At 40.1% G+C, this 14,437-nt stretch overlaps 3 protein-coding genes across 12 annotated transcripts in view; 2 read left to right on the top strand and 1 right to left on the bottom strand.

The window, feature by feature from the left end:
* Ae2 (anion exchange protein Ae2) overlaps window positions 1-10,942 on the top strand; it is a 33,792-nt gene extending 22,850 nt beyond the window's left edge. For 4 of the 9 annotated variants that reach the window (XM_076529859.1, XM_076529860.1, XM_076529858.1 and 1 more), the window contains 8 exons: window positions 1,206-1,410; window positions 1,957-2,038; window positions 2,158-2,538; window positions 4,005-4,692; window positions 5,341-5,403; window positions 6,645-7,239; window positions 7,403-8,510; window positions 8,581-10,942. In XM_076529859.1, coding sequence (XP_076385974.1) covers window positions 1,206-1,410; window positions 1,957-2,038; window positions 2,158-2,538; window positions 4,005-4,692; window positions 5,341-5,403; window positions 6,645-7,239; window positions 7,403-8,510; window positions 8,581-9,253 — 3,795 coding nt within the window. In that variant the 3' untranslated portion in view covers window positions 9,254-10,942. The remainder of the gene's footprint in view (window positions 1-1,205; window positions 1,411-1,956; window positions 2,039-2,157; window positions 2,539-4,004; window positions 4,693-5,340; window positions 5,404-6,644; window positions 7,240-7,402; window positions 8,511-8,580) is intronic. The other 5 variants (XM_076529861.1, XM_076529856.1, XM_076529863.1 and 2 more) reach the window with 4 other exon arrangements.
* Window positions 10,943-11,470: 528 nt separating this feature from the next.
* Window positions 11,471-13,296, top strand: Mos (proto-oncogene serine/threonine-protein kinase mos). Of its 2 annotated transcripts, XM_076529913.1 has the most exons (5): window positions 11,471-12,020; window positions 12,095-12,285; window positions 12,364-12,746; window positions 12,803-12,878; window positions 12,963-13,296. In XM_076529913.1, exons 1-5 carry the CDS (start codon window positions 11,947-11,949, stop codon window positions 13,103-13,105), a joined length of 867 nt encoding a protein of 288 aa, XP_076386028.1. In that variant the 5' UTR covers window positions 11,471-11,946; the 3' UTR covers window positions 13,106-13,296. The 2 variants fall into 2 exon arrangements, with proteins under 2 accessions (XP_076386028.1, XP_003708515.1); XM_003708467.3 differs by having other exon boundaries at window positions 12,803-13,296.
* On the bottom strand, window positions 13,094-14,411 carry LOC100878723 (U6 snRNA-associated Sm-like protein LSm5). Its single transcript, XM_003708468.3, has 4 exons — window positions 14,270-14,411; window positions 13,592-13,651; window positions 13,315-13,511; window positions 13,094-13,245 (listed from the first exon to the last, which is right to left on the bottom strand). Exons 1-4 carry the CDS (start codon window positions 14,295-14,297, stop codon window positions 13,213-13,215), a joined length of 318 nt encoding a protein of 105 aa, XP_003708516.2. The 5' UTR covers window positions 14,298-14,411; the 3' UTR covers window positions 13,094-13,212.
* Window positions 14,412-14,437: the final 26 nt, after the last annotated feature.

Consider the following 14,437-nt stretch of genomic DNA (forward strand, 5'->3'; position numbering starts at 1 on the left):
AAAATTTATACTAGTGTACTATCTGTTACATCACGTTGGAACTTATAGGATACAAATGCACTTTTATTCTGGTACGATTGATTCTCGGAATTTGCGCGTGAGTCTTTCGAAGAGGGTGTTCGGTACATTAGAATCTGTTTCCTGATATTACGACTCGATTGTCTGCCCTTATTGCTCTTTTTGTTCTGATTATAGTACGCTTACTGCCATCGCTACACGTCTAATACAATTATACAATTACACGAACATCATGTGTGCACATTACAAAATTTAATTTTTATTTTTTTGAATAAATTTAACAGAAACTAGAATAGCTTCAGATCGAAGATGAATTCAGAGAAGTTTAATGCGTTTAATTCGTAGATTCTCGTGTTGTGTAATAATCGTAAATCGATCGTTAAAGCTCGAGTACGAATTTGTTGGCTGTTTATCTCGAACTTCTCCAGGAAAATCTGATCTTATTGTGGCTTCGCTAATTCAATATGATGTATGCGTACGTTTTCGACGGAACGGTTAAAGATAGCTTTTCACCAAGATAGTATCGGAACATAAGGTTTGATTTCTTATCGACACATGTTCAAATCGAGATTCGCGTACTTAAAGTGCTTAAATGCGATTAGAAGCCTATCTGTTGGAGTGGTTGACGACTGTAAGTAGGCGCGTGATTCATTACGTTCGAGGAAGCGTTTGATTCAGCAAGCTTTTATTGTCTTCAAGAATGTGTGCTTTCATACCTGATAGCAATCGGACACGCTACGAGTACAAGAAACTCGGATAACATCGATTGTCTGACGAGAAAAATTGTACAGTCACGTTCTTCAAAGTGCATGTTTATTTCTAAAAAATTATTAATCAAAAATAGATTGCTGTTATGAAATTATTAGCGAATATTAATGACCAGGCAGAATTAAATTTCTCGTCGATGCTCCCTCACGCGATTTAACGTCCATTATCGTAAAAGGGTTCGAGCGTAAAGCAAACGGAAGACGCGAAGTAGAGGAAAATGCAGATGGGCGCCAATTAGCGAAAGAGAATTCGCATTCTGTTTAGATAACTTTGCTGTACTTAAGTCTCGACATTCGTCACTCTGTAATTGTTTCTTTACTAAAAACATGTTGTAATTTTGCGACATGAATGCGTTTTGAAATTAGTCGACAACAACGATATAATATGTTAACAATGAATTATTTGTGCGGTGAAATTAGGTCGACGGTCATGGCGCGGAAACGGGACCGGAACTCGACGAGGAGATGGAGAAGGTATTCGCGATGGACACCGGAGAAAAATTCGACGTAGCCCGACTCGGTTCACCTTCCGAATCAGCGGGATCCGATCGAGATCGAGACCGAGATCGCGATCGAGATCGAGATCGAGGCCCACCACCACGATATGGAGATCGCGACTTCAATCGTACGTCCAACTTTATTCAAAGTTATTCTTTTGTCTCTCGCGTTTCCTCCGCTCGTTTACATTCCTTTTCATCTTAAGACTTAAGGCTACATCTTTTGCGAATAACTTACGACGATAATTTATTGCCGGGCATAAAAAATTGTTGCATAAATCAATTTGTCTTGTAAAGGTTTCTAGTAAAAGTCAAGGTCGAAACTGCTTTTGGAAACATGACACTTTTTTTTACGTAATACATGCATTTTGTACTGTACTTCCTTTAACTGTGAATAGTGACATTGTTTCGTGGTTAAATTTTAAGAATTAAATGTCTCTGAATCGTGTTTTAAAACGTTAATATCTTGTTGAAATAAATTACCATCTCATCTTAGAAATCGAACAATATATGCAAGTAAAGTTGTCACAGCACATATGTTCATCAAAATTGCTTACATCTTTTATGTAATATCAGGGTGCACATAAAATTGGTTCCAACCGCAAAATGAATTTTAACGACTTCATTCGTAAGCTTTAATGACGTTTTTTACGTTCCGCTGCATTCTGTTTCAGAGCACCGAAAAAGAAGTTACCCTCATCCGCATATGCCCTTAAAAAGTATTCGTTCCAGATCTATGCGACGGCACCTTTCATCGTAAGTATGTCTCCACGAAACCCACCTTTCGAAGCACCGATTCTCAGTGAATTATGAATCCGACCATCCAAGAGAAAACTATTGAAACTAGTGAACTATTGAAAATGATAAACAAGAAGGCTCGGTTACAGGGAAGGATCCACAGCAGCGGAAGCTGGCCAAGAAGAGGAGAACGGTCAAGTACAAACAGGAAATGGCAGTGGACCGGAAGGAGACGTTATGGACAACGGACTGTCCTCCAGCACCACGCACGACGCGGACGAAGAAACTGCTGAAGAAACGGAGAACGTGGTCAGCAGCGAGAGCGAGGCACCGATTTCAGAAAGGGCTGCTTCCGGTTTCAGCGACAGTCCCAGCATCGGCAGCCCGCGGGTACAATTCGAGCAGATCAAGGAAGAAGAAGTGCCTCCTCTGAAGAACGACGAGGCAACGAACGAGAGTACACCCGGAACTCACGAAGAAGACCGAAAGTGTCGAAGACATCAGAAACACGAGCACAAGTAAGATCATTTAATCCTTCCTCGGTTAGATCATTTTCTTGGGCTGCTGAAAAGACCGCATAAAAGAGAAAGTTACTCGGTACTGTCAAATAGAACTACTTGGCAGTCGTTGCGAGACCAGCATAATTTAACTGGATTCAAGTTCAGAGAAATAACTATTTCTCTGGACTTCTGGAATTCAGCCTGCAAAATTATTCGGTTAAAAATTATTTTATCAGTTTTTCATTTTACCTTATTCTCATTACATAATAATATTATATGTATCTTGAAAACTGGTGCACACAAATTTAACTTAAACCATTACATATAGCTTCGCAGTGCAAATTTTATGTCACATAATTTGTCTACGAACAGATACAATATTATTAGCCGTGACGATAACCTCAAAAATATCTTTAACGTTCGAAGTTAAAATTAATTTGTTAATTTTTATCTGTTGAAGGATAATCTACGCGTCGTATCCTCCATGATATTTTTTATTTATCGCGGTTCGAAGAGAGCGCACCGACACAATAAAAATAATTCGTGCGCGATGGTTCGAGTTGTATTAAATAATTGCACATTGTTTAGCGGAAGAGATTGCGAAGCAGTTCGCAAGTGCTGTCTAATGTCATGGCCTTCGGCCAGAGATTCACGCTGCCTTTGCGTAGCCCATCAAACAGTCTGCGTTACACGAGGCCACCGTCTTCGCGCTCTTCTAATTAGTTTGATCCCGGTGTGATAAACGCGACGATTACTCCTATTTCCTTTTATCAATCATGTCACTTGTCAAGAATCGTGATTATCGTCCGGACCGGTACATCATGGAAGTCGGTCGGATTAGACGGTTCGAAATCTTCCTTCTTTTCTTCTTTCCGTTAACACGTTGAATGCCACGGTGATCGTTTTTAACGCGTAAGTAATACGATGACGGTTAAAGTTTTTACTCTAATTCGTAAAATTTTGGTATCACGCGGCATTCAGCGCGTTAAATCACACGTCGACACGTGCAACATCGTGCCACTTGCATGTATCCAAACAATAGCCAATTCTGTTCGATGCGGTAGTCGCTTCCGTTTCGACGAATTCTTCGACTCGAAGGCATAGAAAAACATCTAATATCACAAGAAACGTGACCATCGAAGCTCCGTTAACCGACCGCGAAATGCACGAAGAAACGTCGATCGACTTCGCGAGCGCACGTGACGCGTTAATTTCATACGAGCACGACTCGGCAGACTTTATTGCACGACAGAACAGATAATATAGCCAAGTTGAAGTTGCAGAAGCGCTGGCACATTGTCGAATACCTCGCGTCAAACGAACTCGCTACCGTGTCTGTCTGGGCCACTGACAAAAATCGCTAACCTTCGAAACGCGATTACGAAAAGTGTACTCTCCTAACACAGCCTGTTGCCAACAACAAGCCGCGTGTCAAGCAACATCCAAATCGGTGAGATTAAATCTTTCTTGTTTCTCGTTCGCAGAAGACATCACCACAAGTCCAGGAAATATTCGTTGCAAGAGGACCCGCAATGGAGAAAACGATCGGGAGCGGGTCTCCCGGATGGCGCGGGTGTTTTGGCGAGGAGGGTCAGCGTGCAGCCGGAAGAGGCGAGCACTTTGCAGGAGCTGGACATAGACGACCTGGAGTCGCACAGAAGCGACGATCCCCGGGGGATGAGACGGCACAAAGCTGCTCATTCGACGGTGCAGATCGGCCGCAAAAAAGAGGGTGGCATACCCCATGACACCTTCAAGAAGATGTACGACCACTCCCCGCACGAGGTGTTCGTCCAGCTGGACGAGCTGCACGGGTTGGGAGAGGATCGAGAGTGGAGAGAAACGGCTAGATGGATCAAATACGAGGAGGACGTCGAGGAAGGCGCGGACAGATGGGGCAGGCCCCACGTTGCCTCCTTGAGCTTCCACTCGCTGCTGAATCTTCGACGATGTTTAGAGACCGGGGTGGTTCTTCTGGATCTGGAGGAAAAGGATCTTCCGGGACTGGCGTACAGAGTAGTCGAGCAAATGGTGGTCGAGGAACTGATTCTTCCGGAGGACAGACCCGTGGTGATGAGAGCTCTTCTTCTTAGGCACAGACACGTTCACGACCACGATCGTGGGTTCCGGTTTGGAGGCAAACGGAACTATTCCAGCTACACCAGTCTACAGGTAAATGTCCGCTAAGCAGGTGACTCTTAAATGCGACGCTGTAAGGTCTGTCTGTATCTGTGAGTTTACCGGTTAGTCCAGAGCTCCCAAATTCCAGAAGTCCAAAGACCCAAAGTCCCAACATTCTAAAGTTCTAAATCTCCGACACACTCGTCAGAGATCAAGATTAGAATTCACGAATGTATCATGATTCTATAAATGTACCTGTAGACATCACAAATCTAGAGTTTTACCGGGTGGCCATTGTTTCGTACGTTTTCTCAAATTCTTGGCGGGACTCCCGTATAAACTCGCGGTCGACTTTAGAAGAATATAGACAGATCTTACCGAACTTGTGTGAGCTGCTTGATCACGATCTCCGTTAGCGGAGAAATATGCTAAATGAATGTACTGTTGTCTCGTTCGGTACTCGAGTGTCATACAGTTTTCTAATTCCGTGACGCACTAGTTCCCTGACCGAATTAAACTTTACCAGAACGAAATGATTAGAGAAAGATAATCGTCCGAATGCGTGTGCTTTGTCTGTACAATTGAATCGATAAAACGTGTACTAGTGAGAAAATGTATGAAAGTTATTGATTGATCAATAGAAATCCGTAGAGACGGGAGGCCTGTGACTGACGGTGTGTCCTAATGTTGTTTCCACAGTCCGTCTTTCTGGAGGAAGAAGAAGCTGCGCGGGAAGCCTCTGAGAACCATGTAACCCAACATGTAAATCTCTCGTTTCCCGACTAAAAAACGCAGAATTTTCAATCTTATCGCTAGTTTACAGCTTTTTTCCCCCATTATCGATGTCATACCAACGCGTACGCATCATAACGATCATCAGTCGGCATGAACTTACAGGGGAATGAATGTGTGTATCCAATTTTTGGACACTTACTTCTTTCTGTTTTTTTCAACCGATGGAAACCATGTGTTGCTAAAGAATTACGTTAACACGTTCGCTGGGATACAGATGAGATTTTCGACGATACTGGACACTTACATCACCCAAACCTTACCGAACTGAATCGAACCCTACATTGACCCAGCTCAAATTATAGTTTTCAAATTAGTCGATCAATTAGCTCGCGGCAAACGTGTTAAGACATTTCCGAACACACCACATTACATTACAAGATCTCTTACTATTCCTTCAAGACTCAAGTTTTAATTTAATTCATCGTAGGGGAAGTAGCGTTCAAATAGCTCGTAGAATTGTACTTTATTCTTTTATGACTTGCATCTTAGCACAACACCTGTAAGTCCATGGCTTGCAATTTTATTTTGTATATTCAGCACTTGCAAGACCGTTTCTTGTTTTGTTTTAATAACCATTTCCGTCGTAGGCTTGCACTTCCACTCATTGAAATTTCCCACTGTTCAAATCGATACCATTTTCTGCCTCTCTATAATTTTGTTGTACTTGTCATTCGTTCGTATGCGTATCTTTGCGAGATTACTACATTATAATCTGTTTGATTGTTTTTATTTCTGCTTGGTGTACACTATACTCGTTAAACTTTTATTTCATACAGTTGTATTTTTCAGCTAAGGGTAATTACGACTTTCGCTAAAATACAAAAACAGAGGCGGATTTTTTCGTATAGAAATACCGTAATGCTTTGGAAAGATTCGTGTTACAATGTTTCGCTACGCGTAAGTTGATACTTGGGTACGGCTCAGGCTTAAAAGCATCAGCTATTAATACCCATAAATCAGGGAAATGCTCCCTGGCGAAAGGGTTAAATCGATAGACGCCGTTTCGGAACGAATATCTTCGTAATCGACGGTAACAAACGTAAGAGGATTCGTAACGATTAGCTCCGAAGCTATCCGCCTCTGGTTAAAAAAATTGTTCACGCTTGTCCAAATAGGGACACGTAAGCCCTTTGAAAACTTCTCTGCCTGGTCCATACGTATTTTATATATTCTGGAAAATCACCTAATGCCCAAACGTTGTTCCTTAGAACTTGAACGACACGAAACCGAAGATCTTATCTTCGAACTTGGCCTTGGACAGCAATCACACCGTAATCGACATGAAGGAGGAGATCACGTTCACGAGCAGCAACGAAGATTTGAAGAAAAGCCACAACGATTACATTCTGAAAAGGATCCCGGCTGGTGCCGAGGCTACGGTCGTATTAGTCGGTGCCGTTGATTTTCTGGACCAACCAACGATCGCTTTCGTGAGACTGGCCGAGGGTGTATTCATTCCATCGATCACGGAAGTCACGATACCAGTAAGATTCATGTTCACGTTGCTGGGGCCAAGGAACGCTGATCTAGATTATCACGAAATCGGTAGATCGATCGCCACGCTGATGGCCAATACGTCGTTCCATAAAGTCGCTTACAAAGCTAACGAGAGGCGCGAGCTTCTGTCCGCGATCAACGAATTCCTGGACGACTCGATCGTTTTGCCTCCCGGCGACTGGGAACGACAAGCGTTACTGCCGTTCAACGAGCTGAAGGCGAAAAGCGAGGCGATCAGGCAACGAAAGGCTAAGGCGCTCGAGGAAAAGAGTAAACCAGTTCAGAGCGAGGCTGCTGCCACAAAAGGTAAGTTTCATTATCCTAGATAATAGCTCGATGCATATCGAACGACCAGTTTCGAAAGTCTTGCATGTTTCTGTCACATGAAAGTATTGCGAAACATCACCGGTGGCACGCGTTATCTTGGATCTATATCGAACGAAGTAACGATTTATCTCTTTTTGCACAGCTCTTCTCGCCGGCGAAGGAGAGAAGAAACCTCCCGACGGCGACGATCCTCTACGCAGAACGAAGCGTCCGTTCGGTGGCCTCATCAACGATATCAAAAGACGCTACCCCTTCTATTTGTCCGACTTCACCGATGGGTTGAGTTCCTCTTGCCTGGCAGCGGCCATTTTCATGTACTTTGCTGCTCTCTGTACAGCCATAACTTTCGGTGGTCTGATGAGCGACAAAACGCACAACATTATCGGTATATCGGAAACGCTGATTTCCGGATCTTGGACCGGAGTAGTGATGGCACTCTTCTCTACTCAGCCTCTGGTCATTATCGGTACGACCGGCCCCCTCTTGTTGTTCGACGAGAGTTTGTACAACTTCTGTCTAGCCAACGAACTGGAGTTCTTAACCGTGAGGGTGTACGTTGGCGCGTGGATGGGGATCATCGCTTTGGCCATCGCGTGCGTCGAGGGATCTGTGCTGGTCAGACTGTTCACCCGTTTCACCGAGGAAATCTTTACCGGATTAATTTCCATACTCTACATCGTCGAGACTTTTATCAAATTGTACAATTACTTCGTGAAGAATCCACTGCTCGAGGAGTATAGCTTTATTCCTGAAAATAACCTGACATTATACCAAGAACCTATCAACGTAACCGAGATGAAGGTCGTTTCCCCTGAAACCGGTGAAACGGTCGTTATTCCATTAGAGGAACCTCAGATTTTGATACCGGCTTACAACGTTGCTGGACTGCTGATCAATCAACCGAACACCGCTCTCATGTGCACCATCCTGTGTCTCGGTACTTTCCTTGGCGCTTATTACCTGCGTATCTTCCGTAACAGTCATTATCTCGGACGAAGCGCCAGAAGAGCTTTCGGTGACTTTGGTGTTCCGATTAGTATCATCGTATTTGCACTGATCGACTATCTGGCCAAAGTAAAGACGGAGAAGTTGCTGGTCCCGGAAGGACTGTCGCCAACTCTGCCTGGAAGAGATTGGATCGTCTCACCCGCTGGTCTACAGAAACCGATCCCATTATGGATGGCCATGGCTTGCATCGTGCCAGCGTTATTGGTTTACATTCTCGTTTTCATGGAAACTCAGATCTCCGAGTAAGATCCTCTTTCGTTGCTAGTTTAGATATAATACAGCTAATAGTTAAGTGTTTACTTTCTCTTGCAGGCTAATCATCGACAAGAAAGAGCGAAAACTGCGAAAAGGTAACGGCTACCACATGGATATAGTGGTGGTGTGTTTGATGAACGTTGGCTGTGGTTTAATGGGCGCTCCATGGTGCTGTGCCGCCTCGGTCAGATCACTGACACACGTCTCAGCGGTGACAGTAATGTCTCGCACTCACGCTCCCGGTGACAAACCACACATCGTCGAAGTGAAAGAGCAAAGGGTGAGCGCGTTGTTGGTCGCCATATTGATTGGCGTGAGCGTGTTGATGGCGCCACTGTTGCGTCGTGTACCAATGTCCGTCCTTCTGGGAGTGTTCCTCTACATGGGTATCTCCTCGACTACCGGCGTGCAGCTGTTCGATCGTGTCAAGTTATTCTTCATGCCAGTCAAACACCATGGAACGGCCAATTACGTTCGACGCGTGCAGACCTATAAGATGCACATCTTCACCCTCATACAGATCATGTGCCTGGTCATACTGTGGATCGTAAAGAGCACCAGGGCGGCCTTGGCGTTTCCGTTCTTCCTGATTCTCATGATACCTCTGCGGGCTCAGATGAGCCACTTTTTTACCGCGGCCGAGCTACGGGCACTCGACAGCAAAGGATCGGAACACGAAAGCACAGAGGACGAGCCAGATTTTTACGAGGAAGCTCCGTTACCTGGTTAGATAGTGCCTTATTCAACCTCTCCTTTATTGTATCGTCTCTCCTTCTTCCTCCTCCTTGTACCTTTATTGTTTCCCCTTCTTCCCTTTCCCTATCCTTTATTCTTCATTGTCTTCAGGTTGGTCTGTTCGTGCTTTCTGTCACGTGCACACTTTCCTATCATGTATCGTAGAACGACACTTGAATACTATAGCGTGAAGAATTCTCTCGAAAAGTCTATTTTCGTGAAAAAGAGCATATATGTATACCGATGAGTTATGGAAGAAAGAGCGCGCGAGAGAGAGAGAGAGAGAGCGAGAAAGAAAGGACGTAGATAAGTAGGGGTATTCTGATCCCCAAAGCTGGGTAAACTCATTAAATTCGAAAAATTTATTTTTTGCTACAAAATTTGTAAATAATCGATAACGATATCGCGAGGTGAAACGGTGCGAATACGTTCTTGCCCACATCTTGGGTACGTGTAGGTACTTGAAATTATATTTTATCGAATCTCGTCGATCGTGTATGATTATAAATGGTAAAAGGTTATATTCGATAAACAGATATTCACTTGCAGGTAATACAATCTAACTAAAGACGTTAACAAATGGAAAATACACAAGGTACCTGCACGCTGTCTAATGTATTCGTAATAGTCGATCGAGATTCGTTTCATCTTTCTTTGATTCGATGGGAAAAAGGTGCCTGTGAGTGCCTCTAAAAAACAGAATGGTGATGAACGACACGTTGCTCAGGAAAAATTTAATGTATAGGCACAGAATACGAGAGTGCCAAATCAAAAGATGATAAATTACTTAAATGGTGCTGGTCCGTCTACACGGAAGTGACGTAGGCGAGGAAAAACTAAACCTTTTATAAAGAAATACCCGAATAGTTCTCGTTAGCTGTTCTTGTCGATGAATATTATATATCTATAATTTCTTTGGGACCGTAACTCGTTAGCACTGCGTGCGAAAAATTACAATCATTTAGCAATATCCGTTGAATATGTGCTCTAAAATTAATAACTATACCTAGATGAAGATGGTATTTTATAAGTAACTTAAAAAATGAACCTAATAAGTGTTAGGAAAATGTAAAAAAAGAACAGAGATATAGTTTGTACTGTGTTTCAACTATAAATACTTAATAGGTCAGATTTATTGTCCTGCCAATAACAAATCGATTCCTGTGCCGTTAAAATTTATTTTCCTAAATAAAATCTCTATTAACGTTTCTTTTATAAAGTTCTTGGCAATACTTCTACGACATTCTGTTGCTATAGATATATTTTCTATACACGAGATAAAACTTAAGAAAAGCGCTTCATCGTCATGCAATAACGTACTTTTTCTTTATTCGTCTCTATTGCATGAACATCTACAGATTTTGTAACTTTTAAGATGGGAGTTTCAAACGGTATTCAGAAAATGAATATTTTCCTTCGAATGTTAATTTAAAGGATGTGCGTTACGTTGCACGATTGTTGCAATTCAAGGAAGAGGTACTCTCGACAACATTTAGAAAAGTACCTGACAACGTTATTAAAACCTAGAGAGAAACAGCTTCAAGGTTCAAGCATTTAAAAAATTACTCCGGAGAAAGCTTGGGTCGCCTTTAAGTCACATTTATTGTAAACAGTTTTTATTTAACTCAATCGTGTACTTATTTAAACATAGTATATAAGTGAAATTAAAGTTAATGAAATTAAACTGTGCAGGTGATAAACTCCTTTAAATACTTACCTTATACTTTATTTTCAATGTAAGAAGTGATCAGTATTGGTAGGTATTTCGTCTCGATAACTATTAGTTTTACAACAGTAGTCGATATTTCAGATGTAAAGTTTCTACATTTTAAACGAGACCAAGCTGTAATAATAATAATACGTCATTGTATGTTAAATGCGTGCAATAAAAAAGAACTAAGGGAATGAATATTTTAGATGCTGTTACAAAGAGAAAAGACATTCTATTTTTCATTGGTTAACATATTTTGCTAATCTGCTAAGTACTTTATTAAGTAATAATTATCAATTCTATTCTTACTATTCTTGTAAACAACAAAAAAACAAAATATATAATCACATTACTCATTGCTACTTATTTATATACCGACACTAGTTACAAAACAACATTCTACTACATAATTGTGATAGAAACCTATGGGCTGCTATAAAAAATATTGGCAGTACTTATATGCATGTACTATTAGCATGAAGTTTTTAACACGGGATTTTATTAGATACAAATATGTGTAGCATATTAACATGTTATTATATACATACCACTGATATTACTTATATTGAGAGATTATTTAAATAAGCATCGATTGTTATGAATTTATCAAAGAATTGTAAATACTCTAGTTATCGTACAGTATTACAGAGTAATAATTAGTAATAGAATCTCAGTAGATGGTTTATGCCTTATATTAGAAAAATAGAGAAATAAAACATATTAATTCCCCCCTCTATTTTTGTAACCTTTTGAAATTATATCCTTATAATTAAAACATTTAAGTATCTTTAAAATGTATTAATCTATAGTAATGTCATACCATTGGCATATTATTTGCTATTGCTTGATAACTGTACAATTGTGACTTTTACTGGGATATCATTCACTGTACAAAAAATGTTTGTTTTCGTTCTGATATCTGTGAATTTAAAATAGAGACAAATGTATATTGTTCCTGTTATTCATACAGTTGAAAAATGGCTTCTCCACAAAGGCTAGCAGCTAAATTGTATAACATATCACCTCGTTTATTAAAGAATGTGGGAAAAAGGTAATGAAATTTTAAAAAAATATAAAATTTAATTTCAAGAAATCAGAAATGTCTTATGTATTCTTTCATTGTAGACAATTTTTAAGTCCAACAACTCCAGTCAGAAATACTTATAAACAAATTACTGAAAACCAAAAGCAAATATCTCCTTTTAATCTTGATACCCCTAATAGAAGAAAAATATTACAAGATGGTCTGCCTGATAAACATGGTACTATACTGGGAAGTGGTGCATTTGGTACCGTGTATAAGGCTTCTTATAAAGGTTGAATACGTTCTTTTTCTAAAACGAATCAGTGCCATAGGTTTTGCTTCAGGTAACTATGAATTTTTTAATTAACAGGTGATCATGTAGCGGTTAAAATGATGCGAACAGAAAAGTGTTTCGATGCACTGAGTTCTGAAAAACATGCTTCTTCTTTAAAACATTCTAATATAGTAAAAGTATTGATAATAGAACAAGGTGTTTCTTTATCTTTAATCGCGATGGAATTGTGTGGTCCTACTTTACAAGATCGTTTAGATGAAACGGCATTAACTAAATTTGAAAGAATTTCTATATTAAGAGGTGTGGCTAGTGCACTACAATTTTGCCATGATGCTGGTATTATTCATGCAGATGTCAAACCCAAGAACATTTTAATTTCTACGGATGGTTTACCAAAACTCACTGATTTTGGTAGTTCAGTCCTAATAGGAGAATCAAATGAAAATATAAAATTTTGTGTACGTATCTGTGATTCAAACATATTTAGCTTATACTAAATACAACTTTATCTTAGGGCACACCAGGGTATACAGCTCCAGAGGTACTGAAAGGAAATATACCAACTCCTTTAGCAGATATTTATTCTTTAGGTATTGTAGCATGGCAAATGATATCTAGAACATTACCATTTGCTGGATTACACAGTCACGCAATTATATATATTTCTGCAAAAGGAAGTCGACCCATGGATGACAATATTGATGATGAATTTAATGGTGCCTATAAAGCATTGTACAGAGCAATGTGGTCTCAAAATATTATCAACAGACCCATAGCGAGTAAAGTAATAAGTATGATCGATACATTGATTGCTTAGTACCATTTATTTTAAGTAATATTCTTTTTTAATATTTTTCATACCATGTATACTTAAATTAATAATTCTATTTTTATCGTACAAAACATAGGAAATAGTGTTTTATTCTACGTATCAGGCATTTCTCCACCAGGTACAAGCTGTAATGAGAAAGAATACATAAGTATAGAATACAATAGTCTAATAATAAACTGTGTAACATTACTAACCATCGTAATATTACTTCCATTAAGTAAAATTTGATCAAGTTTGGTCACCCTTCTTCCTTCAGGGGTTGCTTCGCTTTCTGTCACATCCTCCAGAAGCATATTTACAAAATCGTCAAAACCCAACAAAGTGCCGACAATTTCTTTATCATTTTTCATTATGATGTGTATTCGAGAACCGATACATTTATCGACTAATTCTGTAAATTAATATCGTGAAATAGCGAAAAATCTTAAAACTTTAAGGTTATGAATCGATGACAAATAAAACGCATCTTACCTAAAGGCAATAAAGTTGACGGATTCGTACTCACCGAACTCGTCATAATGAAAATACTAGCTAGAAAATTAAAAATAAAAATAGCTATACAACTTTAAGTTGTACTTTTCCTTTCATACAACTTTAACTAATTTCTATGTCATCAAGAAATAGCGGGAACAGCGGAAACAGTTCAAATAACGCTCGAAAACATGACGGTCGTGCCATCTATGCAATACAATAGGTAGGCAACCAACAATACAATCAGTGTTCTAGGAAATATAGGGAAATGTAGAGTAAAATTTGCACCTCTACAAAACTTGGAACCGGTTCGGTGATTCTAACCGACGTGACAGATATTTATAACGTTATAGTGTACAGTATCCTTGTTAAAAAGAACGTATCTTCGTTAAAATTATTTGATTCAATATTTTCATGGTTGTTACAGCGTATCATCGAAAGATACAGGTAATTCGGTTTCCTTAAAGAAAACTAACCTCCTCTTTCGTAAAAGACATTATTCGCGAAACTCTTAAAGAAAAGAGAAATTTAACGCGTAAATCGGTTGAAACTATTTTACGTGATGCGGTGTTTATCCCAATGGCGTTAGAAGAGCTCGTCGTTCTTGGAAACCGTGGTTTCAAAAAGGAAAATTATTTATCCGGAAGAAGATCAAAGGGAGAAGGCTAAAGGACCTACCTGTGACCTGTTTCCATGCAAGGGACATTCATTGGTCAATGTCAGTGCGTATACCTGCGGCGAACGCGCAGTAGCGTAGGTATAGGTGTATCCTTTCTCGTATGCCCCTTCTTCGCGAAAGGACAAAGTGGCTTCGTCGGTTCCCGTTACGGCAGACTTCGGTTGTGG

The sequence above is a fragment of the Megachile rotundata genome, chromosome 3, assembly GCF_050947335.1.
Source record: "Megachile rotundata isolate GNS110a chromosome 3, iyMegRotu1, whole genome shotgun sequence".
Taxonomy (NCBI): Eukaryota; Metazoa; Arthropoda; class Insecta; order Hymenoptera; family Megachilidae; genus Megachile; species Megachile rotundata.

What these genes read in the sequence shown, in the direction of transcription:
- Mos (XM_003708467.3), top strand. Translation starts at nt 11,947, where the DNA reads ATGGCTTCTCCACAAAGGCTAGCAGCTAAATTGTATAACATATCACCT. An exon ending in TTAAAGAATGTGGGAAAAAG is followed by an intron (nt 12,021 to 12,094) that starts GTAATGAAATTT and finishes CTTTCATTGTAG; the next exon opens with ACAATTTTTAAGTCCAACAA. An exon ending in GTATAAGGCTTCTTATAAAG is followed by an intron (nt 12,286 to 12,363) that starts GTTGAATACGTT and finishes TTTAATTAACAG; the next exon opens with GTGATCATGTAGCGGTTAAA.
- LOC100878723 (XM_003708468.3), bottom strand. Translation starts at nt 14,297, where the DNA reads ATGTCCCTTGCATGGAAACAGGTCACAG. An exon ending in TGCATGGAAACAGGTCACAG is followed by an intron (nt 13,652 to 14,269) that starts GTAGGTCCTTTA and finishes TTAATTTTCTAG; the next exon opens with CTAGTATTTTCATTATGACG. An exon ending in ATGGAAGTAATATTACGATG is followed by an intron (nt 13,246 to 13,314) that starts GTTAGTAATGTT and finishes TTCTCATTACAG; the next exon opens with CTTGTACCTGGTGGAGAAAT.